The sequence below is a fragment of the Diprion similis genome, chromosome 4 (genome assembly GCF_021155765.1).
Source record: "Diprion similis isolate iyDipSimi1 chromosome 4, iyDipSimi1.1, whole genome shotgun sequence".
Classification (NCBI taxonomy): domain Eukaryota; kingdom Metazoa; phylum Arthropoda; class Insecta; order Hymenoptera; family Diprionidae; genus Diprion; species Diprion similis.
This window is the reverse complement of record NC_060108.1, coordinates 15,129,827-15,155,397: the sequence shown is the minus strand read 5'-3', so window position 1 is coordinate 15,155,397 and position 25,571 is coordinate 15,129,827. Positions and strand designations below refer to the sequence as shown.

Below are 25,571 nucleotides of genomic sequence, written 5' to 3'. Positions count from 1 at the left end.
TGGCTGTAACTCTTGATCCGTTGCTCGCAGCGTATTGTGACTGCGCTTAATCGATTCCTCTCGCAAAATTACGTCGGAATAGTGCCCTAAAGAAATAATTGCAGCACTTTTCAAAGTCGTCGAAATTTTCGCCAAAAATCCAAAGGGGTTAGCCTTACTTTTTTGGCGATTATTGGAGCCGAAAATGTCTGGTCTCCGAATTGATTTGTATGACCGTGTCTTGGCTAATTGGAACCCCAGGAACTCAAAAAACACATTAAAAAAAGCGTAGGACCAACAGCAGAGAAATGACGATAAAAATCTGCAGTTTTTTGGCTGTAACTTTTGATCCGTTGCTCGCAGCGTATTGGGACTGCGCTCAATCGATTTCTCTCGCAAAATTACGTCGGAATAGTGCCCTCAAGATTTAATTGCAGCACTTTTCAAAGTCGTCGAAATTTTTGCCAAAAATCCAAAGGGGTTAGCCTTACTTTTTTTGCGATTTTTGGAGCCGAAAATTTCTGGTCCCCGAATTGATTTGTATGACCGTTTCTTGGCTAATTGGAACCCCAGGAACTCAAAAAACACATTCAAAAAAGCGTAGGACCAACAGCAGAGAAATGACGATGAAAATCTGCAGTTTTTTGGCTGTAACTTTTGATCCGTTGCTCGCAGCGTATTGGGACTGCGCTCAATCGATTCCTCTCGCAAAATTACGTCGGAATAGTGCCCTAAAGAAATAATTGCAGCACTTTTCAAAGTCGTCGAAATTTTTGCCAAAAATCCAAAGGGGTTAGCCTTACTTTTTTTGCGATTTTTCGAGCCGAAAATTTCTGGTCACCGAATTGATTTGTATGACCGTTTCTTGGCTAATTGGAACCCCAGGAACTCAAAAAACACATTCAAAAAAGCGTAGGACCAACAGCAGAGAAATGACGATGAAAATCTGCAGTTTTTTGGCTGTAACTTTTGATCCGTTGCTCGCAGCGTATTGGGACTGCGCTCAATCGATTCCTTTCGCAAAATTACGTCGGAATAGTGCCCTAAAGAAATAATTGCAGCACTTTTCAAAGTCGTCGAAATTTTTGCCAAAAATCCAAAGGAGTTAGCCTTACTTTTTTGGCGATTTTTGGAGCCGAAAATTTCTTGTCTCCGAATTGTTTTGTATGACCGTTTCTTGGCTAATTGGAACCCCAGGAACTCAAAAAACACATTCAAAAAAGCGTAGGACCAACAGCAGAGAAATGACGATGAAAATCTGCAGTTTTTTGGCTGTAACTTTTGATCCGTTGCTCGCAGCGTATTGGGACTGCGCTCAATCGATTCCTCTCGCAAAATTACGTCGGAATAGTGCCCTAAAGAAATAATTGCAGCACTTTTCAAAGTCGTCGAAATTTTTGCCAAAAATCCAAAGGGGTTAGCCTTACTTTTTTTGCGATGTTTGGAGCCGAAAATTTCTGGTCTCCGAATTGATTTGTATGACCGTTTCTTGGCTAATTGGAACCCCAGGAACTCAAAAAACACATTCAAAAAAGCGTAGGACCAACAGCAGAGAAATGACGATGAAAATCTGCAGTTTTTTGGCTGTAACTTTTGATCCGTTGCTCGCAGCGTATTGGGACTGCGCTCAATCGATTCCTTTCGCAAAATTACGTCGGAATAGTGCCCTAAAGAAATAATTGCAGCACTTTTCAAAGTCGTCGGAATTTTTGCCAAAAATCCAAAGGGGTTAGCCTTACTTTTTTTGCGATTTTTGAAGCCGAAAATTTCTGGTCTCCGAATTGATTTGTATGACCGTTTCTTGGCTAATTGGAACACCAGGAACTCAAAAAACACATTCAAAAAAGCGTAGGACCAACAGCAGAGAAATGACGATGAAAATCTGCAGTTTTTTGGCTGTAACTCTTGATCCGTTGCTCGCAGCGTATTGTGACTGCGCTCAATCGATTCCTCTCGCGAAATTACGTCGGAATAGTGCCCTAAAGCAATAATTGCAGCACTTTTCAAAGTCGTCGAAATTTTCGCCAAAAATCCAAAGGGGTTAGCCTTACTTTTTTGTCGATTTTTGGAGCCAAAAATTTCTGGTCTCCGAATTGATTTGTATGACCGTTTCTTGGCTAATTGGAACCCCAGGAACTCAAAAAACACATTAAAAAAAGCGTAGGACCAACAGCAGAGAAATGACGATGAAAATCTGCAGTTTTTTGGCTGTAACTTTTGATCCGTTGCTCGCAGCGTATTGGGACTGCGCTCAATCGATTTCTCTCGCAAAATCACGTCGGAATAGTGCCCTAAAGAATTAATTGCAGCACTTTTCAAAGTCGTCGAAATTTTTGCCAAAAATCCAAAGGGGTTAGCCTCACTTTTTTTGCGATTTTTGGAGCCGAAAATTTCTGGTCTCCGAATTGATTTGTATGACCGTTTCTTGGCTAATTGGAACCCCAGGAACTCAAAAAACACATTCAAAAAAGCGTAGGACCAATAGCAGAGAAATGACGATGAAAATCTGCAGTTTTTTGGCCGTAACTTTTGATCCGTTGCTCGCAGCGTATTGGGACTGCGCTCAATCGATTCCTCTCGCAAAATTACGTCGAAATAGTGCCCTAAAGAAATAATTGCAGCACTTTTCAAAGTCGTCGAAATTTTTGCCAAAAATCCAAAGGGGTTAGCCTTACTTTTTTTGCGATTTTTGGAGCCGAAAATTTCTGGTCTCCGAATTGATTTGTATGACCGTTTCTTGGCTGATTGGAACCCCAGGAACTCAAAAAACACATTCAAAAAAGCGTCGGACCAACAGCAGAGAAATGACGATGAAAATCTGCAGTTTTTTGGCTGTAACTTTTGATCCGTTGCTCGCAGCGTATCGGGACTGCGCTCAATCGATTCCTCTCGCAAAATTACGTCGGAATAGTGCCCAAAAGAAATAATTGCAGCACTTTTCAAAGTCGTCGAAATTTTTGCCAAAAATCCAAAGGGGTTAGCCTTACTTTTTTGGCGATATTTGGAGCCGAAAATTTCTGGTTTCCGAATTGATTTGTATGACCGTGTCTTGGCTAATTGGATCCCCAGGAACTCAAAAAACACATTAAACAAAGCGTAGGACCAACAGCAGAAAAATGACGATAAAAATCTGCAGTTTTTTGGCTGTAACTTTTGATCCGTTGCTCGCAGCGTATTGGGACTGCGCTCAATCGATTTCTCTCGCAAAATTACGTCGGAATAGTGCCCTAAAGAATTAATTGCAGCACTTTTCAAAGTCGTCGAAATTTTCGCCAAAAATCCAAAGGGGTTAGCCTTACTTTTTTTGCGATTTTTGGAGCCGAAAATTTCTGGTCTCCGAATTGATTTGTATGACCGTTTCTTGGCTAATTGAATCCCCAGGAACTCAAAAAACACATTAAAAAAAGCGTAGGACCAACAGCAGAGAAATGACGATAAAAATCTGCAGTTTTTCGGCTGTAACTTTTGATCCGTTGCTCGCAGCGTATTGGGACTGCGCTCAATCGATTTCTCTCGCAAAATTACGTCGGAATAGTGCCCTAAAGAATTAATTGCAGCACTTTTCAAAGTCGTCGAAATTTTCGCCAAAAATCCAAAGGGGTTAGCCTTACTTTTCTTGCGATTTTTGGAGCCGAAAATTTCTGGTCTCCGAATTGATTTGTATGACCGTTTCTTGGCTAATTGGAACCCCAGGAACTCAAAAAACACATTCAAAAAAGCGTAGGACCAACAGCAGAGAAATGACGATGAAAATCTGCAGTTTTTTGGCTGTAACTTTTGATCCGATGCTCGCAGCGTATTGGGACTGCGCTCAATCGATTCCTCTCGCAAAATTACGTCGGAATAGTGCCCTTAAGAAATAATTGCAGCACTTTTCAAAGTCGTCGAAATTTTTGCCAAAAATCCAAAGGGGTTAGCCTTACTTTTTTGGCGATTTTTGGAGCCGAAAATTTCTGGTTTCCGAATTGATTTGTATGACCGTGTCTTGGCTAATTGGATCCCCAGGAACTCAAAAAACACATTAAACAAAGCGTAGGACCAACAGCAGAAAAATGACGATAAAAATCTGCAGTTTTTTGGCTGTAACTTTTGATCCGTTGCTTGCAGCGTATTGGGACTGCGCTCAATCGATTTCTCTCGCAAAATTACGTCGGAATAGTGCCCTAAAGAATTAATTGCAGCACTTTTCAAAGTCGTCGAAATTTTCGACAAAAATCCAAAGGGGTTAGCCTTACTTTTTTTGCGATTTTTGGAGCCGAAAATTTCTGGTCTCCGAATTGATTTGTATGACCGTTTCTTGGCTAATTGAATCCCCAGGAACTCAAAAAACACATTAAAAAAAGCGTAGGACCAACAGCAGAGAAATGACGATGAAAATCTGCAGTTTTTGGGCTGTAACTTTTGATCCGTTGCTCGCAGCGTATTGGGACTGCGCTCAATCGATTTCTCACGCAAAATTACGTCGGAATAGTGCCCTAAAGAATTAATTGCAGCACTTTTCAAAGTCGTCGAAATTTTCGCTAAAAATCCAAAGGGGTTAGCCTTACTTTTTTGGCGATTTTTGGAGCCGAAAATTTCTGGTCTCCGAATTGATTTGTATGACCGTGTCTTGGCTAATTGGAACCCCAGGAACTCAAAAAACACATTAAAAAAAGCGTAGGACCAACAGCAGAGAAATGACGATAAAAATCTGCAGTTTTTTGGCTGTAACTTTTGATCCGTTGCTCGCAGCGTATTGGGACTGCGCTCAATCGATTTCTCTCGCAAAATTACGTCGGAATAGTGCCCTAAAGAATTAATTGCAGCACTTTTCAAAGTCGTCGAAATTTTTGCCAAAAATCCAAAGGGGTTAGCCTTACTTTTTTTGCGATTTTTGGAGCCGAAAATTTCTGGTTTCCGAATTGATTTGTATGACCGTTTCTTGGCTAATTGGAACCCCAGGAACTCAAAAAACACATTCAAAAAAGCGTAGGACCAACAGCAGAGAAATGACGATGAAAATCTGCAGTTTTTTGGCTGTAACTTTTGATCCGTTGCTCGCAGCGTATTGGGACTGCGCTCAATCGATTCCTCTCGCAAAATTACGTCGGAATAGTGCCCTAAAGAAATAATTGCAGCACTTTTCAAAGATGTCGAAATTTTTGCCAAAAATCCAAAGGGGTTAGCCTTACTTTTTTGGCGATTTTTGGAGCCGAAAATTTCTGGTCTCCGAATTGATTTGTATGACCGTGTCTTGGCTAATTGGAACCCCAGGAACTCAAAAAACACATTCAAAAAAGCGTAGGACCAACAGCAGAGAAATGACGATGAAAATCTGCAGTTTTTTGGCTGTAACTCTTGATCCGTTGCTCGCAGCGTATTGTGACTGCGCTCAATCGATTCCTCTCGCAAAATTACGTCGGAATAGTGCCCTAAAGAAATAATTGCAGCACTTTTCAAAGTCGTCGAAATTTTCGCCAAAAATCCAAAGGGGTTAGCCTTACTTTTTTGTCGATTTTTGGAGCCGAAAATTTCTGGTCTCCGAATTGATTTGTATGACCGTTTCTTGGCTAATTGGAACCCCAGGAACTCAAAAAACACATTAAAAAAAGCGTAGGACCAACAGCAGAGAAATGACGATGAAAATCTGCAGTTTTCTGGCTGTAACTTTTGATCCGTTGCTCGCAGCGTATTGGGACTGCGCTCAATCGATTTCTCTCGCAAAATTACGTCGGAATAGTGCCCTAAAGAATTAATTGCAGCACTTTTCAAAGTCGTCGAAATTTTTGCCAAAAATCCAAAGGGGTTAGCCTTACTTTTTTTGCGATTTTTGGAGCCGAAAATTTCTGGTCTCCGAATTGATTTGTATGACCATTTCTTGGCTAATTGGAACCCCAGGAACTCAAAAAACACATTCAAAATAGCGTAGGACCAACAGCAGAGAAATGACGATGAAAATCTGCAGTTTTTTGGCTGTAACTTTTGATCCGTTGCTCGCAGCGTATTGGGACTGCGCTCAATCGATTCCTCTCGCAAAATTACGTCGGAATAGTGCCCTAAAGAAATAATTGCAGCACTTTTCAAAGTCGTCGAAATTTTTGCCAAAAATCCAAAGGGGTTAGCCTTACTTTTTTGGCGATTTTTGGAGCCGAAAATTTCTGGTCTCCGAATTGATTTGTATGACCGTGTCTTGGCTAATTGGAACCCCAGGAACTCAAAAAACACATTAAAAAAAGCGTAGGACCAACAGCAGAGAAATGACGATAAAAATCTGCAGTTTTTTGGCTGTAACTTTTGATCCGTTGCTCGCAGCGTATTGGGACTGCGCTCAATCGATTTCTCTCGCAAAATTACGTCGGAATAGTGCCCTAAAGAATTAATTGCAGCACTTTTCAAAGTCGTCGAAATTTTTGCCAAAAATCCAAAGGGGTTAGCCTTACTTTTTTTGCGATTTTTGGAGCCGAAAATTTCTGGTCTCCGAATTGATTTGTATGACCGTTTCTTGGCTAATTGGAACCCCAGGAACTCAAAAAACACATTCAAAAAAGCGTAGGACCAACAGCAGAGAAATGACGATGAAAATCTGCAGTTTTTTGGCTGTAACTTTTGATCCGTTGCTCGCAGCGTATTGGGACTGCGCTCAATCGATTCCTCTCGCAAAATTACGTCGGAATAGTGCCCTAAAGAAATAATTGCAGCACTTTTCAAAGATGTCGAAATTTTTGCCAAAAATCCAAAGGGGTTAGCCTTACTTTTTTGGCGATTTTTGGAGCCGAAAATTTCTGGTCTCCGAATTGATTTGTATGACCGTGTCTTGGCTAATTGGAACCCCAGGAACTCAAAAAACACATTCAAAAAAGCGTCGGACCAACAGCAGAGAAATGACGATGAAAATCTGCAGTTTTTTGGCTGTAACTCTTGATCCGTTGCTCGCAGCGTATTGTGACTGCGCTCAATCGATTCCTCTCGCAAAATTACGTCGGAATAGTGCCCTAAAGAAATAATTGCAGCACTTTTCAAAGTCGTCGAAATTTTCGCCAAAAATCCAAAGGGGTTAGCCTTACTTTTTTGTCGATTTTTGGAGCCGAAAATTTCTGGTCTCCGAATTGATTTGTATGACCGTTTCTTGGCTAATTGGAACCCCAGGAACTCAAAAAACACATTAAAAAAAGCGTAGGACCAACAGCAGAGAAATGACGATGAAAATCTGCAGTTTTCTGGCTGTAACTTTTGATCCGTTGCTCGCAGCGTATTGGGACTGCGCTCAATCGATTTCTCTCGCAAAATTACGTCGGAATAGTGCCCTAAAGAATTAATTGCAGCACTTTTCAAAGTCGACGAAATTTTCGCCAAAAATCCAAAGGGGTTAGCCTTACTTTTTTGGCGATTTTTGGAGCCGAAAATTTCTGGTCTCCGAATTGATTTGTATGACCGTGTCCTGGCTAATTGGAACCCCAGGAACTCAAAAAACACATTAAACAAAGCGTAGGACCAACAGCAGAGAAATGACGATAAAAATCTGCAGTTTTTTGGCTGTAACTTTTGATCCGTTGCTCGCAGCGTATTGGGACTGCGCTCAATCGATTTCTCTCGCAAAATTACGTCGGAATAGTGCCCTAAAGAATTAATTGCAGCACTTTTCAAAGTCGTCGAAATTTTTGCCAAAAATCCAAAGGGGTTAGCCTTACTTTTTTGGCGATTTTTGGAGCCGAAAATTTCTGGTCTCCGAATTGATTTGTATGACCGTTTCTTGGCTAATTGAAACCCCAGGAACTCAAAAAACACATTAAAAAAAGCGTAGGACCAACAGCAGAGAAATGACGATAAAAATCTGCAGTTTTTCGGCTGTAACTTTTGATCCGTTGCTCGCAGCGTATTGGGACTGCGCTCAATCGATTTCTCTCGCAAAATTACGTCGGAATAGTGCCCTAAAGAATTAATTGCAGCACTTTTCAAAGTCGTCGAAATTTTTGCCAAAAATCCAAAGGGGTTAGCCTTACTTTTTTCGCGATTTTTGCAGCCGAAAATTTCTGGTCACCGAATTGATTAGTTTGACCGTTTCTAGGCTAATTGGAACCCCAGGAACTCAAAAAACACATTAAAAAAAGCGTAGGACCAACAGCAGAGGAATTACGATGCACAGACCATCAGCTGAAAAATGGAAAAAACACGTCCCTAGTTTTTTGGCTGGTACATCTGATTTGTTGCTCGCAGCGTATTGGGACTGCGCCTAATTGATTCGTCTCGCAAAATTACTCCGGAATAGTACGTGAAAACGTTGTCTGCATCAGTTTTTACAAATGCTGAAAACCGTTCGATCTAACCCCATGACGCCGTGCCTATCAAATTTCTCAGATACTTCGACTATTTTTCGCGTCCAAATCAAAATAATTTTGTATCCTGAGTAAATCATTCAAATATTCCAGTTTTCGCAAGAATACAGATAGACGTTTAAATCCTAATAATCAAAACCTTTCATCTCTTCTGATCCCTATAAGTAGTGAACCAAACTCTTTTTTTGTCAAATGGATCATCTAATTGGGATGCAATCGCTCTGTGTTCGCAACAAACATAATCGGAGTTTATATGGATGACATTATAATGCATGTCGAATGTCCACCCAACAGCTAGCTCTATATAATTTACGGTAATTCCTATTGCTTCAGGATATAATCTGTTGATTTGCGACTTTTCATTCACGAATACCGCCCGTTCAATATAAACAACAGGACTCACCGCAGTACCTCAATCACAGAGAAATGAATGCAACAGCCAAGTTTGCTGCCGTACATAATTGAATAAACGAATCAGAAATATATTCATTGTAACAGGGACTAAATGCACGTTCACATGCATCGATAATGTAATCGCATTATACGAATAGCATTCATGTTAATCAGATCAAACATTTCACTCCGGCATCAACAATCTGTCGTGGCGATCCTATGAAATGAAATGTAACTCTGAGTTATCGGGCTATCGGATTCCATGAACAGTCTGAATTCCAATTCAAATATAGTTTTTATTTTGCATACGAAGGTGCAAATCACCCATATATGTATCATATTGAACCTCAGCATCGCAATTAACAACTAAAACACATCTGCATTCATCGTTTCGATTTATCCAATACGTAAAATTTTTCACATTGAAATCGCACTCTGTTACAGCGAATAAGGCAATTCTCGTTTCAATTAACGATATCTTTGCAAACAACTCAAGTTGCAGCCGACTTTGTGGCCTTGATCCAATCAATCTCAAGAGCTGCTACACCTGGTTGATTCTCCGGGAGATACTGCCCGTTATCCACTTTTAATCCAACATTGGTGATCGACGTTACATCCAGCGGATTCGTTTGCAACGAGAGCTCCATGCCGCGATGATACGGCTTGAATTCAGCCAGCGGCAATCTCACTGTTGCAAATTCCTTTTCGGGAGCCTGCGTTGACAAATGAAGAAAACGAAAGTGTTGTAACTTCTTTCACTATCAATCGGGATGCGTCGATAATTACCGCGAATATCTGACCGTAGACGGCTGAGTCTTTGCCGAGTCCTTTGTGCCGGAGGAGCATTTTGTACTTGGTGTTAACTCCCTGGCCTCTGCAGCGTACGGTGATGCTGTTGAATTCCGAGAGATCAAAGCTGGTGTCGCAGCGGACGGACGCGAATCCGGATCCGTTGGGCTGCGGGTTGAACAGGGTGAAAAGTATCACTCGCTGGAACTGCTGCGTCTTCTGCGTAACCATCACCGCCTTTGACATACCCGATGGTTTCACGGTATCCGAGTGTTCGGACCAACTTCCGGCCTGGTCGGAGCCCCGCGTGAAGTCGAACAAAATTTGCACCGTTCTGGGGAGTAGTGATAACTTAGCGAAGCCGCGACTCTTTAGAAATTGACCAAAATGGCAATGCTTACCCGGAGGCAGTGGCGACCATCTCATTTCCGGTGTCGTTTGAGGATTTCCGAGAGACGGAGTGTCTCCTTGATCTTCTTGGGGTCCGAGTCGAAGTTGCAATGGTCTCTGAGCTGCTTGTCTTTTTGCAGGCACGAGGCAAAAGTTCGCTGTGCGCTCTTGCTCTTCTCCCCGCAGGAGGGAGGAGCGGAGACGTTTTAGTCTGAATCGTGATTCTTGAACTGTGTTCCGTTCTGGGTAGAAAAAGGATAGCGGCGTCCTTGCGTGTCCCGCTGAAATTCAAACGTCACGGTAGATTCGTATGCGGTATACGTCTCCACGGAAGAGCTTTGCAACGATGAAATACACAGACAAATGCCCGGCTCTCGGTTCTCTGATTAGCATAACACCGATCGATTTATTAAAACGACCCATTAATCGCTGACGACGAGAATTCTCCACCAAGTATTTAAGGTTTAAAAGACATTACAGATTACAAGTTACACGCGTGGTGAAAGATTTTTGTTGTACGATCATACGCTGTCACTTAACTATGATTCCGGTAGCTGATCTTTAATATGGAAATTGCTATTAAACGTCAATTGCAGTGGATTATTGGATTCAATTCACCTATCTATCGCTCCCGAGGAGTTCTAAGCTTGACTTCCTTAGCTTGACGGAACGTCTAATCGACTGGGCAAAATTGTTTGATCAATTTTAACGTACTGGGTAGGAAATATTTTGTCCTCGATTTAGCTTCCGCGTACCACGTGTGTATGCGATACGTATGTGTCAAACAATGTATGTCCGGTCGGGGATTCCGGTTCGTTTAGAAATAAGGTGAAGGTAAATTCTGAGGTACACGTGCGTTCACATGACGTCATTGGCATCTGGTTTTCACTGTACATGCGTAAAGCACGACAGTTTACGTATTTCCATAGGTATGACTTATCAGAGTATATTTTGCCAAATTTGTTTTAAAAAGTATACAGTGAAATACATTTATTCTTTTTATTACTATATGTAAAATAATGTTGATAAAGAAAGCGCGCCACAATTGTCGGCGATACGAAACAGTGTAGAATCTGATCGGAATTCCTCCTCGAGGACAGATTTTATTGATCAAACAGGTTTTTAAAGTATGTGTATGACGTATATTGTTACAGCAGTTCGAACAGAAGATTGTCCTAAGTGAGGTTTATATTCGGATTTTGGTCGCACAGAGAGACAGCTTTAATGTTGGCACACAGTTCACAGCTCGGACATTTCTCATATTGTCAAGTGTTCGTTTGTCTTAAAAACATATTCATCGATTTTTTGATATTGGAAGTATCGTTTTATGACGTAGCTACGATAGTGTTAATTTCAAGAGAAGAAACGCCGCTTTGATGAACGGTTTGGTAAACGCCCCCGTATACTTGTAACCCGAAGCTGGTGATATTTGTTACGTCCAGGGCATCTGCGTCGGGAACAACTTTGCCCCTGTAGTAAGCTGTGAAATTTGTCAGAGGCAACGAAACCGTGGAAAATTCTTCCGTGGACATGGGGGCCTGAAAATCACGAGGAATTTATTTAATAAATAACAGTGTAGAATTTTTCCTTAATAAATAAAATCACGTCTCGAATTTGATGGTCGAATGATGAAATTCATTTTGCAATACGTATATTGTTCGTCGGTTACTTACCGTAAAGAATTGCTCGTAAGTTGGATAGGGCTCGTTGTCCTGGCCTTTATGACGCAAAACAACTTTATAGCCAGTATTGTTGCCCTGACCTCTGCAGTTGATATCAATATTGTTATATCCGGTTAAATTCAGGGTCGTCTCGGTTCTGACACCTGCAAATCCTGCTCCGTTTGACTGAGGGTTGAGAAGTGTGAAGAATACTGCTCTTCGAAACACTTGCGTTTCTTGAATCACAATCACTGCCTTTGATTTGCCGACAGTTCTAACCGTGTCTGATTGCTCCGTCCAATCGGAGACATTGTCTGACGACGTAAAGTCGAACAAGGTGAGATTGCTACTTTGTAGAAATAAAAAATAAGAAATTAGCATCTCAGAGAATTGTCTTTTTCAATAATAGCAAATATCGTGATTGAAAATTATAAAAACTAGGAGAAACAAAGTGACATTTATTGAACAGCTCAGTGCAATCAGAATGTGCGGCTATAATCTGTCTACGACTATCTATCTACTCCAGAACCATTGGAAGTTAATTCGGAATCTATTTACTCCAGAGTATATTTCATTATGTCTTCTTCCGAAGTATTCCTCGCGTGTAACAAAAATCTTCTCAGGATGTTCTGGGCTTGCAAGTTCGACAGTATGAAGGATTGGGGCTTCGAATGGAGCCTGTGATTTGTGTACGAATCAAATATAAATAACAGTGATTTTGAAATTTCTTTAGATCAATTGATTGGCCATTATGTACAACTACACATTAATTACGCACAATGTCTATGATGGTGATTGGTATGAAATAATATGATAACGAAACCTTCACCTAGTTCAATAATAAATAGAAATTATATTCTAATTATAAGTCATAAGCTAGATAAGAAATATGATAGACATTAAATGTGTAATAGTAGCTTACCCTCTGACTGGCGAAATGATAGCAGATCCCATGATTAGAAAAATGCCTGTAATTTTTAAGCAAGTGTTCAATGCCATCTTGGGCTGGTTTTTATGAAGAGATGGGAGCTTGTTTCTGGTGGATTAATCTCCGTGAGATACGAATGCTAGAGCAAGATGAAGTCAAGAGCCGAGGTGACCGCGTTGATAGCTGAAATCAGACTATGAAACTAACGACCAGTTGCTCCTTTCCCGATGCATTTACAACGAGAAATAATACCGGTAACTTACGGCAGCCCGACTTAGGCAGCGATTTATATTTAGATTCCGAAGGATGTTACGCAACCAAGAAATCTTTATGTATTAGCTCAGTTGGCGGGTTGTTACGTATAATTCTAAGCGCTTATCTCCTCTACCTAATCGTGTCGTGTAGTTGTGCTTCTGTTTCTTGTTTACTTTGTGCCATCACCCGGTAACATTATTGTAAGATTTCATTATTCGTATCTATATATCCTCAGGAACATTTACGACGTTGACTGAGATTTTACAACCTCACGATCTTCACGACAAAGATAAAATGTTCAATTTCCAATATCAGCACCGGCTTGACGTCAAGATACCTCGGATAAAATATAGATACGCTAAATAAAAATGAATTGGTCTATTTCACGATCACCAAATCTTTGTTTAAAATTTAGCCGTGAGATTAATTGATTCTATGAATATATGAAGTTACTTATACATTTTACCTTATTCCACAATATCGGAGTTCCCTCATGACTATAATACATGTCTGCTTCAAGATTGTTAGATCTTTTGCGAACTAATCACTCTTTTCCGGTACTAATTACTTCGTTGATTTATTGAACTTCCTCAATCCCCCCATCGAATGCCTATTCGAATTATCGGCAAGAAAACGTTTAGCTTCTTGCTCATAGGTCAAAACAACATAGATGTGCATGGCAACGTGTTACAGCGCATTTTTCAACCGTATGTTAGTCCAAAATTTGAAGAATATTCGGGGACCAGTTTGATCGAAATTATACATGTCATATGCGAATATCAATACACTTATTAGCTGTTATAATGGATTGTGATTTATTTCAGATTGTAATAGTGGTATTGAAGATTACGAACTCGTGAAAGCAATAATCGTTGCCATAATCGGATAAGCGAAAACAAAAATTGGTGTCGTTGAATCATTAACTATCTAATTACATATTCTATTTATTCTCCGAGAAATTTCACATCAAATGACTTAATTTGCGTGACGTAACAAGCAGTTCGTAAAATTTTTGATCACTTTTCAAATACCTATCAGCTACGACTTGCAGGTTGCGAACAGCAACAAGTGTTCATTGCGCCTACGACCAGGCAACCAAACACGCATGAATGATATAAGTTGCAATTTCACGGCGTTACGCAAGCTGCAGATAACGCTCGACAGTTTCGATCCTAACCTCAAAGTGTTGACGACTCGAGGACAAGCAAGCGACGAATAAGTAAGGAAAAATGTCAACAGTTACCTTCAAAACAGATCCCGGATTTTGCCCTGACTGTGGGTCAATATTACCGCTGCTGGTGAATGTCGGCGGTGTTGCTTGCTACGGCTGTAAACGGAACTGGGGAGCAGAAGGTTAGAAACAATTTGAACACTACTCTAGCACTACTCTTTTGAATCACCACGTGGGTTGAAATTCACCTTCGCGTTGGATTCCTATAGGTTGGGTTAGACTAGGTTAATACGATGGATATCTGACGTCGGATTAGAAATAGAAATATTTTGATCAATGCACCAAACTCGACATCACGGGATCTCCTACTTACTAAATTTCCGCCCAATTCGTCCAATCAAACCATGCGCGACGTTATTCAGATTCATTGTTGTACAACAATGAAAATTCGAGGACACGGTCGAAATGGTCGAATTTTGAATTTCCCCAGAATGTACCAGACGGTATATCAAATAGAATTTTTATGTTGGACTTAAAAATTAATAAGATTGTTTCAGTTTCCAATTGCGGATCATAAACGAATAAAAACGGATTCTTATTCGACTTATATTATCTGTGCTTGTAATAATTGTATATTTACTAAAGTATGTTTGTTTTGTTGCTACAGTTTTCGGGGACATGGCAGTGTCGTATACCCTCAATTTCAACAGCAAGGACGTTTACGCGTCGTCAGCAAAGCATGGAGAAGCTGCCAATGATGAAGAAGAAGCCGAAGGTCCGGTCGTTGAAAGGCGATGCCCTCAGTGTCAGAATGACAAAATGTCCTATGCGACGCTACAACTCAGATCAGCCGATGAAGGGCAGACTGTTTTCTATACATGCACCAAGTGCAAGTAAGTGATTTCAGTTTTATTACTAAGGAATTTCATAATCAATTATTTTTTACGGCACTCACACACGTAGAACTTGACACTCAACGGTAATTATTTTCCTTTCAGATTCAAGGAAACTGAGAACTCGTAAATTCTCGAATTACTTGGAGATGACCACTGTGTATTAAGGTTTAGTTTTTAGTTAATTATAAGTACTTTTCGTTTTCTTTTACAGAATAAGAACATCAATTTATTATACTCACCCACATGCCTCATTTATACATACACAAACAACAAATTTAGTGTCAATATTTTTACGTAATAAAAATTTGATGTGTATAGTAAAACATAGAACTTTATTTATTTTACATTTAACAAATAATTAATAATGGGTATTACAAGCAATTGTTTATAATACTAAAGGGTTGTTTTTTTTTTTTTTATTATTTCTTTACTTCTCCCTTTTCTGTTCATTTTCTTACTCTCATTTATTCAAGTTCCTTCAACAATGCTCAGAGCACTTATCGTACTTTAATTAAGTACCTCTTCTTGTATTTACAAGTTTGGGTAACGAGCTAAACTTTAACTATTACTATTATAGTTCATTTATTTTCTATGTAAATCTCACCCTTTTTTACGATAATGCTCAGTGGTCCTTTGTATAAAAACCTCAAATAGTTGACAACAATGAATTATTATCAATTATTATTATCAATTCTATTACTATTATTTTTATTATTATTATTATTATTCACGCTAACGTATATTTTGATTAGATCGACGTATAGAGTTTTGCAGCCGATCAAAGTCAACGACTTTTTATATCTTCGCACACAGATATGTGGTTTTGTCGATCACGATCAAGTACGAACGAAAAAAATCAGATAGAATGAAAAAAGTAGGTAACGAGACAAATAGCTGCTAGAAAGTTTTCTCACAATTGGAAAATGATTGTACATTACATAGCGTTCTTGCACACACAATCGTACCGATAATTTTAATATAAGAAAAAATTAACTGTAGAGTTGAGGTGATGTTTCGATAATAATATTAATATTATTATTATTAATATTTTTTTCCTTCAATATTTATATATATATATATTTATATTTGTAGTATATTAAAGTTTTGATATAAAGATTAAAGTTACCCGTTTGCTGTTTGTAAAACAACACGTTCTATACAATGAAATTTGATAAAATTTTATTTATTCATTAATTTTAGGTCATTTCATTTTATTTCATTATTATATAATAAGAAAATTACTCTCTTTCCCACAGCCCTAAGATATTAAAACACGCACCGCAGAAAATTCGCTTAATTATCATTTATCCTAGTTAACGATTAGTTTATTACCTACTTGACGACCCTCAATGTTAAACGAAGGTTTCAAGTTCTAAGGCCGGAGCGGAGTTGGTTTCACGTTATAACAAAGTGCGGAAAGTCCGTCTTCGTATCCACACGGTTATTGGATTATCTTTTTTTATCAGTATTAATATTATTCCTACATTTATATTTTCTCTGTTCAATTTACTCGACCTTATGAAATTGTATGTGCATGTGTGTGTGTGTGTGTGTGTGTGTGTGTGTGCTGCGTATATCTTTTTCATTCATTAATTGATTGAATCGGCTTGATCACTGCAGCCTTATGTCAGTGAACTATACGCTATTTGTAATATACATATATACAATTATATGTAGTGCACATTATATATATATATATATGCATATTATAATGTGTATATTGAATTATTTGAAAGCTATTACATGTAAAACACTAAGTCTTTCCCCCTACCTCCTAGCTGGGCTCGAAATTTACGCGAACACTTCCACAGGTGTTCAATATTATTTGTTATGCATTAACTATATCATATGTACAATAGTAGCAGGAATTGTCTATGGTATGTATACTTATAGGTATATGTGATGTAAGTATGTATGTATGTACAAACCAATTCTTCTCTTTTCATTCAGTATAAATTCTTCATCTCCTTACTTCACCCAACGTTATACCGACGATCAATCATGCGCTGATTACCTGATCATGAAGACGTCTCGAAACAATCGTCCAAAAAGTTCTCCAAGGAGTGATAAAGGTGAGCTCTAGATTGGGCTATGCCGTGATCTTCGTCAGTGTAGGTCTGCGGAAACGAAAATGAATTATTATTTTCACGAGGATAATTGGTCATTTATAAAAAGTGCAATAGCAAATTAAACTATCAGCGTGCTTCTGTGATAAAAAGAAATTGAGAAACTACAATAAAGAAAACTGATGCGGTTAATCGAAAAAATCGTTCATCGTTATCGACGAACTAAATACTTGTTAGGTAAACAGTCAAGAAGGACACGACAAGTTGTATTGGTGAACGAGAAAAGTCAGTCAATTAGAGCGTTCGTTACTAGTTAGTATAATAAGGTACATAATATGTAATATCTGAGTGGCTAATTATGCGCTCGGCGCACGCGTTAATTAGGGAAGTTAAGCTCGTTTGCTTAATCTCGAGTAAAAATCCCGCAAGCAGATCGTTACACAAACTTTTCTAAAGTTACTCGCAAACTTTTTGTTTGTTTCGATTCTGCGTTTTTTTTTTTTTTTTTTTTTTTTCTCTCTATTACGCTTCTTTTATTCCCTTTCATTCAGTTTCCTTGCCTCTCCTTAGCTTGTACCTACTTGCTGTCTGAAGAGAATATCCTTTTGCTCGAGTACTTTGGCAAGCATTAAAGATTGCTGGTAGTGCACATTGTCGTCGAGAGTACCGTGGATGAGATAGTAGTCCTTGTTCCTTATATTGTCGGCCTTGTTCAAGAGCTGTCCTCCTTCGTATCCTGCAATATTATCAGCTACCGTAGGGAGTCCCATGAATCTTTCGGTGTAGATCGAGTCTGAAAAAGATACAAATTGAGATCATTAATTCATTTTTCCCCATTCATAATTTACCGCAAAATACATAATTGAAAATTCAAAACGAGCATAGTTGATTCATTACCATACAATGCCCAATCCGTTACCGGGGCTACGGACATCCCGCATTTAAAAACACCGTCGTAGTCGAGCGCTAAGCTCATTCCGGTCGCGTAACCGCCGTAACTCCATCCCCAAATTGCAGTTCTGGTCGAGTCAATGAAGGGGAGATTGTCTTGGAGATACCTGCAATTAGGACAGAAAGGTGAAGGGCATACACGCAGTGAATTCTCGCAAGTTCGAAGCTTTTACCGCGCATCGTGTTCAAATTTCATCTCATCCTGTATGAATATTTTTTATCATTATGGGTCGATTCTCAAAATAATGGTATGAAATTCAGAAAGCGATGTTTTTCCGGCCATACAGTAACGATATGATTAATTTTTTAAAACCGAGTTATCTTTTTCTCTATATATACTATTCCTATGATAGTCAACGTTTCTCAGTCTGTCGATATGTTCGCTTATAACTCCAGAATTACTGAACTGATTTTCTTTCTTTTTTTCTTTTGACAGCTCCAACGTCTGGCCAAGTTTTAGGCTTTAATTCGTTACGACAAGATCAATAGTTTTGAAGATACATATAACGATATTTGTAAACCACGTTGGAAAGGGATCACAGACTTAGAACAAAACGCTATGTATTATTACATTGTTTTGCAACAAGATGCATTTGAAAATATTAGCGGGTGCAGCCACAATATGGACTGCTAGTATATAATATGCATATCTAGGTAGGTATACCGCTATTCCTAGGAAATTGGCAAAGTCGGTGGAAGAGAGAATTGCGCGGCAGCACACACGTACAGAAGAGCAAAAATCTGCAATCAGTTGGCGAGTCTCCAATTCGAGGTCGACTTTATATGCGACTGGACACGATGGGAGGTCGCAGAAGCCCGGACATAGAGAGAGAGAGAGAGAGAGAGAGAGAGAGAGAGGGAGAGAGAGAGAGAGAACGCGCGAAGAATAGAGCCGCACAACAAGCGACCGAAAAGAGAGACGCACCGATATATCCTCGGGGATACGGGGATTTCCTATAGAAATAAACGACTCTATCAAACTTCAACGGGGTTCTATCTACTCTGTGTCTACCTATGTATATGTATATCTCGTGTTAGCAAACTTTCAAGGGTCACGAAAGGGTTACAGTCGGACAATGGAGGGCCAAAAGAAAGAACGGAAAAGTAACGGAGAGGAGAAAAGTTGGCGGATAAGACATCGCATATTTTCCTCTTTTTGTTACATTTCACTAACTCGATCCCACTTTTTGGATTTTTTCTTTAACAGTGATAATGTAGAACATTAACTTTCGCAAGCTAATCAATTCTTATAAGTTTTCTGGAAATCCTTGGAAGTGGAATTGTAGTGAAATTATTTCTATCGTGATATGGTAGCTCGGCCTGAGATAGCAAACGATTACTGGTGAACGTTGAAGATGATTGTGGAGCCGAAATAAAATTGTAAACATGCCTGAAATTGCGGCCATGTTGATTTATTGTGCTCAATTTACGCGTTACCAGGCAAAAAAATTTCGAAGTATTCTTTTTCTGTTTCACGCAGAAGATTTACGCAGTTGGTGATATAAAGAAACGAAAAAAAAAAGACTAGAAAAAAAACGATTGGTCGGTAAATTTGGGTGGGAATTGAAAGGTTGCAGAGCTGCATGAATGGAAATCGAAGTTCGAATGCGCGTGAATCGTGGAGAATCGGTGGATGAAGGTAGATTCAATTGCGCGTTTGTTCATGCTGCAATTCCATTCGGTGGAAAAGCTGCTTAAACGAATTTCCGCGGAAAGTGAGTTCAGAACTGAATTCGAAAAAAGAAGAATAGCGAGAGAAGGGTGAAGGAGGCAGAAACTCGTTAATAATCGCTACCTTATACATACATAAAACTCGGCGGTAAATTAAGTTCGGGTTTCCACTTACTTACTTTCTCACTTATTCACCAGCGGGTCTACCGCCTTAACTTAAGAAAAGGAAGCTAATTTAACGGACAGCGAACCGAAATTAGGTGTTAGGAGGTAGAAATTACATCTCACTGTCTACGAGCGACCTCGCAAAGCCAGTTTCCACCCTTGTTGTCCACCCGAAACCGTTGGTAAAATATAAAAGAGGGGATATATTTATAAGAAACAGAAGGGGGTGGAATGAAGGGGAACGCGGTATATGATAAGACTGGATTTTGATTGAAGGGCGAATTGATCGCAGATCGTATGGTATTCGACTGTTTACTTACTTCGTAACATTGATTTGGTCGTATATCTCGACTGTCCCGAGGTTGCGATAACCGGCGAACAACATGCTGTTTCCCTTTAATCCGGAACCCCTGCCGTCAATGGCAGCGTGGATGATGCTCTTGTTTGTAACTAGATAAGAACCCCAGTCAACGTTGAACCTCTCCGTGACCTGATAAGAGTCGGGACCACCGTATCTAGAAAAGAGAAATAGACAGACGGTTATAAGATATCCATCTTATTAGGTCTTGAGCTGTACTATAGTTTTAAAGCTGACTCAGCACGAGAACTCGTCAAGTTTTAAGCGGTTTCCGTATTCTCATTTTTTTTTTACTACATCTTTAAATTTACTATTTTCAACATTCGTTCATACACTTTGCAGAGATAAAATTTTATCCCTCGTAAATTTGAGCTGTTCCGATCGCAGGAGGCAAGTAAACATTTTCTGTTATAGTCGCATACATATATGATACATAATTTTGGCAGGCGAACAAAGTGGTCTTTGGAGAAAATAAGGAAAGACGAGATTCTTCCATGAATTGAAAAAGCTTCGTTAATAATTCCAGGAACGTCTCAGGGAGAATTTCTCCATTCTACCACGGATCCAAAGTCTGACAAACGTACATGTTACCTAAAGAGGGTTCCAGCTTTTCCCCTGATGAGTAAAATTGTGTATGAAGACGTAGAGAAACAATCTCTGTTCACTGAAACCCTTAACAATGTTTATATTCTTATAGATTGCCTCATCTGTTAGAGATTGTCACCAGCTATACGTACTGCTTTAATACATAGCTATGTATGTACATAAAACGGGTAGAGATTAATAAACTCGAAAAATAAGGGTATTTCGTACCACAAAAACGGCCCCTTTCAACCGAATATATCAATACGAACCTTTTATAAGGGTTGAAAATTCGTTAGAACTTCAATGTTTGTTTTATAAATCCATGCTTGTTCAAAGGTTTGTTTACCCTTTGTAATTGGTGCAAATATTTACGTTAATGAAAAAACTTGTGCGGATGTACAGAATAAACGTGTTGTAGTGTATCGCGGGCGCATTTTTTTCATCTTTCATTTCCATTCGAGCGTCGAAAAACTCATCATCACTCCTCCATCCGATCGTGTTTCAGTATCGTCGGATGAAGAGGAAATTCTTCGTTTTTCTTTTCCTTTTTCCAATTACCATGAAAGCTTTCATACCGTTATCATGTTCATTAATATTTGCATGTTTAAATTCTGGAAATTTTTACCTCCAGTAATTCTGTATTATATACGAACAGGCGAAATGCTTCACCACCTTAAAGCTGTGCATTTCCTTAAAGCTGTTTCAACGACTGCTACGAGAACATTAAATAATCAAAGTCCAGCTTTACGATCAGGATCGCTGTCGAACTTCCCTGCGACTCGTTTCGCACTTTGTTTCGTCATCGATGTCGTTTCTTGATTGTATATAACCAGCGCATGATTGTTTCACCACAACCCCAATGAAGGGGTAATTTTTTTCGCATTATATATGAGACAGTGTTATGCAGTGGTGAACCCACGTAAAATGCATGGCTTATCGCGCGTGGAGGATACGAGCGATAAAAAGAAACGAGTCGGTTCTCCTGTTTCCCCGTTTTTTTTTTTCTTTTATTATTACAATGTTTTCCTCTTTTTTTCGGCACTTGATCAAACGTTTTATATATAGCCGTTACGCAGTACACGCGATTTAATATCGAGAGTATAATCGTTTGAATACGAGGCGCGTTTATTGCCTTTTAAATTCAGCCGAATATGTATATCGTGAAAATATTCCATCGTTATCTCATTTTTTTATGGTAGGCTATATTCGTCTCGTTATTTTTAGAAGAAAAATATCACGTGTTAGAGTAAAAAATAAGAGAAGAATAACCTTTGATTAATGACACGGTGAACGATTTTGGAAATTATTTTGAGATTATTTTTGAACAGTATGTAATTGAAAGTTTATTAATACTCCATTTTTATCCACTCATGGATAAGATCGATAATTTTAATACTCAAAATCAAGTGTGAGAAGTTTTTGCAGAAAGTTCAACAAAAATCAGTGGTTACATATTGTTATGCATAGAGTTATAGTTATATTTGTGAGATTTTGATTTGATTTCATGCCAATTTCGGAAATTATTTCCAACTTTTATTGCATGTACTGTGACGAATTAAACGTCAGTTTTGAATACGTCATGATTTTCCAGCCACAGATATTAAATATATTTCATAGCTATTTGTGTACTCGGTTCTGTACGGAGAAAATCTGTGAAATCGCATCAGCAAGTAAGCGTATAAAAATGCAGAATCAAATTCAAGTTAGAATACGGATGGAGTCGCTGTATCTACAGCACGAGGTATAATATAATCTATTAATATTGTAGGAGATGACGTGCGACGAAAATGACAAAAAAAAAAAAATCAAAGGAAGGAAAGCAGCGAAAAACTTTATAAAATGTAAAATCAAAAAGGAAGGATTTGAATATAACGTAGGTTAAACGAAAATTTATGTATATTATAGTTTTTTGCAATATGGCAGAAACGATCGTCAACGTCGGAGCAGCGACGTGATTATTGTGAAATACGATTTCATATATTTTCCGCATATATCACCGGTGGCGTTCCAAGCTCCTCGGTTTTCCCTTATCTTTTTTATAATTTGAGTATGCTTTTCCGCCTCGTGACAGCTTTAAAAATTTTCAAAGTAAAAAAAAAACGTTGCCGGCTGTATGCACGGCAGCAGCTGGCTTGCATATCTGCCTCTGTCGGCGAATCAGAGCGTTATTAGAATTTACACAGGGTAGTTACTCCATCCTTTCGCGGTTTTCAGTCTTCCCTCGTATGCGCGTGACGATAAGTGTGACAAAAATATAACCGAGTAGAGTAAATTTGCCGCCCGTAGCTCGCGCTCGAAAACATGCATATATCGCAGCTGCATCACAGCTAATTATGTTTTACTACATGCGTTACCACGTACTATATATACATATGTGCATACATGAAGGTGAGGCATTCCAGCCATAACGAGCGGCCATTAGTTGAAATTTTTTTTTTCTCGACAAAAAAAAAAAAAAAATACATATTACTAAAAAAAAAATTATTCTTCATCCTCTTCCGTTTTAACATCTTTCAAAGTAGATTTTTTTTCTGCTTAGAGTGTATCCTCCTATTTTTTTCAAATAAATTCATTAAAAAATACATTAAAAAACAACAAACATTTTTAGTTTTTTTTCTATTGGTATGAAAATGTGAAAAATGTGTGTTTATTCGCAAAAACGAAGTAAGTACACAGTTAACGTTGTTTTCGCTATTACTTATTAATTAATTATTAGTAAAAATTAACAAAAATACCATGAATAAAAAATTCGAGATAATGACCACTCGGCTACAGCTGGAATGCCCTATCTACGTGTTTAATGGTGCCCGGTGCAGTTGCGTGCTGCCATATATAACACGCAGAAAATCTACAATTTCAAATATCCGTCCACTGCCGGTGCATGCGTATCAATTACTAGAGTACCTGAACGTTGAGTCAATATGAACGAAAACATTAACAACGCTCGCCTCCGTATCGCGCGCAAAGTAAATAGTAAACGTAGTTAGACATGCAATATGCAATATAGGGTCTATACGTGCATGTAACCCTAGTTTAAATCATATAATGCGATAGATTCTGACCATATCACGATCTGTACGAGTTGTATGTATACTCACGTATGTAAAACGAAGAAGAACAAAATATTCGCAAGCGTGGTTAAAGTTTCGTAAACGAAGCTTGTATAATTCTAACGGGCGTGCAGAATTATTGGAAAATATTACTTTTGATATTTCAAAATAAGAGAGTACTTAAGAGTAAATGATCAGAGTCAGAAATATCTATAATTCGAATTCAGTTTGGCCAAATTTTTACTAGGAGAAAATATATGAATACTGAGATAAGTAACGCGAGCGTATTTTGCAATTTTTTCCTAATTTCAAAGTAAATTTTTCAATTAATTCAACATATTATATTACTAACAATGACAATTAGTGAGAGAGCGTAAGTTATACGTTTTTACACGTGTGTAACAATATTACACAATATCGCATCGTGGCGTGGCGTGAAATCCATCCTAAAGATTACGATTATCGTGACGCGAGCAATATCACAAAAGTTGCGGGTCGTCGTAGGATGAAAAATATAGCTGCTTTTAGCGGCGCGAAAGTAAAACAGAAATAAAAAAATTTACGATACATGTAGTATATATGTATGTGTGTATGTATGTATCTATATAATAAAAACGAAGAAAGTAAAATAACTGTATATAGTGAACTTTCAAAGCTTGGGTTAAGTGCTTTCATTGAAAACACTTGGAAACAACGTCGACGTTGCAGAGCACGTGGCGCATTACGTATGTATGTATATGTATATGTATATACGTACGTATAGGCGAAAGTACGAACCTACGTATAGACTCTTAAGCTCCTACCTTTTACTAGGAGTGAAAAAAAGAGAACAGGGCGAGAGAGAGAGAAAATAAGAGAAAATAAAACCGTAAAATGAAAAAGGCAAAGAAGAAAAGTACACGTTTAAGGTGTGTACGCGTATTGTAGTTACTTTTCGCAGCCGTTTTTATTGTAAGGTAGCGGAAAAACCAAACGAGTATTAAAAGAAAAAAAAAAAGAAAAACTGTGCAATATACAGGCGTGTAGGAAAAGAAAAAGGCGACTTGATCCTTCAAAATTCGACGAATATAATAAAAGGGTCAAATGCACTTACACGTAGACGAGCATCGGATACTTGGTGTTGCCGGTCAGATCGGCATTCGGTGGAATAAGAAGCCGGACCTGGGCTTCGAAGCCGCCGGTGACAGGAACTGTGTACCTTTTGACATCGGGCAGAGATTTTGCAGCGACGACTTCGGCCACGTCGGAGTTATCTTCCCATGAGTATATCTTGGTGGTATCCTGGCGAAAAACATCAGCGATGAATATAATAATAATAATAATAATTGGGCGCAGTTTTTATATCCTGACCCGCAACACGTCACGTATATACAATTTTAACACCGTGTATCATTGGCGTAAATTTAAAAAGCTGTATATTCGGAATATTCTGCAGGCTTTTAAAGCTGCTGAGCACCTTGGTTTAGATTTTGAGCTTTTTTTTTTATAATACATACTTCGTGTTTTTACGCGCTTTTATACATATACCAAAGTATACAACTCACGCAATTTTTGTACCTCCTATTATCGCTCGTTTACGCTACCAAAAATGTATTTACGAAGTGTTAATAACAGTCCGTTTCACATGTGAAAACGCAACATTGTTATTATGTGTATACGTAGAGGAAAAAATATAATATCAGAATTAAGCTTCCTGGATTTATCTTCTTTATATATTCATTCGTAGCTAAACATTTAACGCGGTGGTTGGTAGATATAAATGCGGATTGACAGGCAAACGGTCGCGGAATCGCCGCGGTGTCGTTTATATCCGCACAAGTGCAGCGAGGATTTTGCGAATATAAACGCGGCATCTGCGCAAACAGCTAAATTTGATTGCGACGTTTTTCCCGGGGCAGCACCTGTTACGTGGGGGTCACATATGGATGTAGGTTCACCCCTTTCACCCTTG

General features: G+C 38.7%; 4 protein-coding genes across 8 annotated transcripts in view; 1 reads left to right on the top strand and 3 right to left on the bottom strand.

The window, feature by feature from the left end:
• Positions 1–8,937: 8,937 nt before the first annotated feature.
• On the bottom strand, positions 8,938–10,107 carry LOC124405145. The gene is made up of 3 exons (XM_046879811.1): positions 9,875–10,107; positions 9,471–9,807; positions 8,938–9,397 (listed from the first exon to the last, which is right to left on the bottom strand). The coding sequence occupies exons 1-3, from the start codon at positions 9,892–9,894 to the stop codon at positions 9,176–9,178; spliced, it is 579 nt and encodes a 192-aa protein (XP_046735767.1). The 5' UTR covers positions 9,895–10,107; the 3' UTR covers positions 8,938–9,175.
• An 828-nt stretch (positions 10,108–10,935) lies between these two features.
• LOC124405144 lies at positions 10,936–14,081 on the bottom strand. 3 transcript variants are annotated; one of them, XM_046879807.1, is made up of 4 exons: positions 13,951–14,081; positions 12,459–12,492; positions 11,537–11,879; positions 10,936–11,401 (listed from the first exon to the last, which is right to left on the bottom strand). In XM_046879807.1, the coding sequence occupies exons 2-4, from the start codon at positions 12,476–12,478 to the stop codon at positions 11,189–11,191; spliced, it is 576 nt and encodes a 191-aa protein (XP_046735763.1). In that variant the 5' UTR covers positions 12,479–12,492; positions 13,951–14,081; the 3' UTR covers positions 10,936–11,188. The 3 variants fall into 3 exon arrangements, with proteins under 3 accessions (XP_046735763.1, XP_046735762.1, XP_046735761.1); XM_046879806.1 differs by lacking the exon at positions 13,951–14,081 and adding an exon at positions 13,174–13,324; XM_046879805.1 differs by lacking the exon at positions 13,951–14,081 and having other exon boundaries at positions 12,459–12,568.
• Positions 13,758–15,074, top strand: LOC124405146 (DNA-directed RNA polymerase I subunit RPA12). Its single transcript, XM_046879812.1, has 3 exons — positions 13,758–14,060; positions 14,546–14,771; positions 14,877–15,074. The coding sequence occupies exons 1-3, from the start codon at positions 13,937–13,939 to the stop codon at positions 14,899–14,901; spliced, it is 375 nt and encodes a 124-aa protein (XP_046735768.1). The 5' UTR covers positions 13,758–13,936; the 3' UTR covers positions 14,902–15,074.
• A 1,099-nt stretch (positions 15,075–16,173) lies between these two features.
• The window catches only part of LOC124405143 (venom dipeptidyl peptidase 4), a 183,263-nt gene continuing 173,865 nt past the window's right edge, over positions 16,174–25,571 (bottom strand). For all 3 annotated transcript variants that reach the window (XM_046879802.1, XM_046879804.1, XM_046879803.1), the window contains exons 11-15: positions 24,714–24,901; positions 19,948–20,142; positions 17,738–17,898; positions 17,422–17,633; positions 16,174–16,891 (exon numbers count right to left, since the gene is read on the bottom strand). In XM_046879802.1, the coding sequence (XP_046735758.1) occupies positions 16,793–16,891; positions 17,422–17,633; positions 17,738–17,898; positions 19,948–20,142; positions 24,714–24,901 (855 nt within the window). In that variant the 3' untranslated portion in view covers positions 16,174–16,792. The remainder of the gene's footprint in view (positions 16,892–17,421; positions 17,634–17,737; positions 17,899–19,947; positions 20,143–24,713; positions 24,902–25,571) is intronic.

Bases quoted from the DNA above. Each gene is read 5' to 3' on its own strand.
- LOC124405145 (XM_046879811.1), bottom strand. From the start codon at position 9,894: ATGGTCGCCACTGCCTCCGG. The intron at 9,808-9,874 runs GTAAGCATTGCC...ACTACTCCCCAG, and splicing joins ATGGTCGCCACTGCCTCCGG to AACGGTGCAAATTTTGTTCG. The intron at 9,398-9,470 runs GTAATTATCGAC...TTGTCAACGCAG, and splicing joins TCTACGGTCAGATATTCGCG to GCTCCCGAAAAGGAATTTGC.
- LOC124405146 (XM_046879812.1), top strand. From the start codon at position 13,937: ATGTCAACAGTTACCTTCAAAACAGATCCCGGATTTTGCCCTGACTGT. The intron at 14,061-14,545 runs GTTAGAAACAAT...TTGTTGCTACAG, and splicing joins ACGGAACTGGGGAGCAGAAG to TTTTCGGGGACATGGCAGTG. The intron at 14,772-14,876 runs GTAAGTGATTTC...TTTTCCTTTCAG, and splicing joins TATACATGCACCAAGTGCAA to ATTCAAGGAAACTGAGAACT.
- LOC124405144 (XM_046879805.1), bottom strand. From the start codon at position 12,523: ATGGCATTGAACACTTGCTTAAAAATTACAGGCATTTTTCTAATCATG. The intron at 11,880-12,458 runs GCCAGTCAGAGG...TTTTTTATTTCT, and splicing joins ATGGGATCTGCTATCATTTC to ACAAAGTAGCAATCTCACCT. The intron at 11,402-11,536 runs GTAAGTAACCGA...CGTGATTTTCAG, and splicing joins CTTACGAGCAATTCTTTACG to GCCCCCATGTCCACGGAAGA.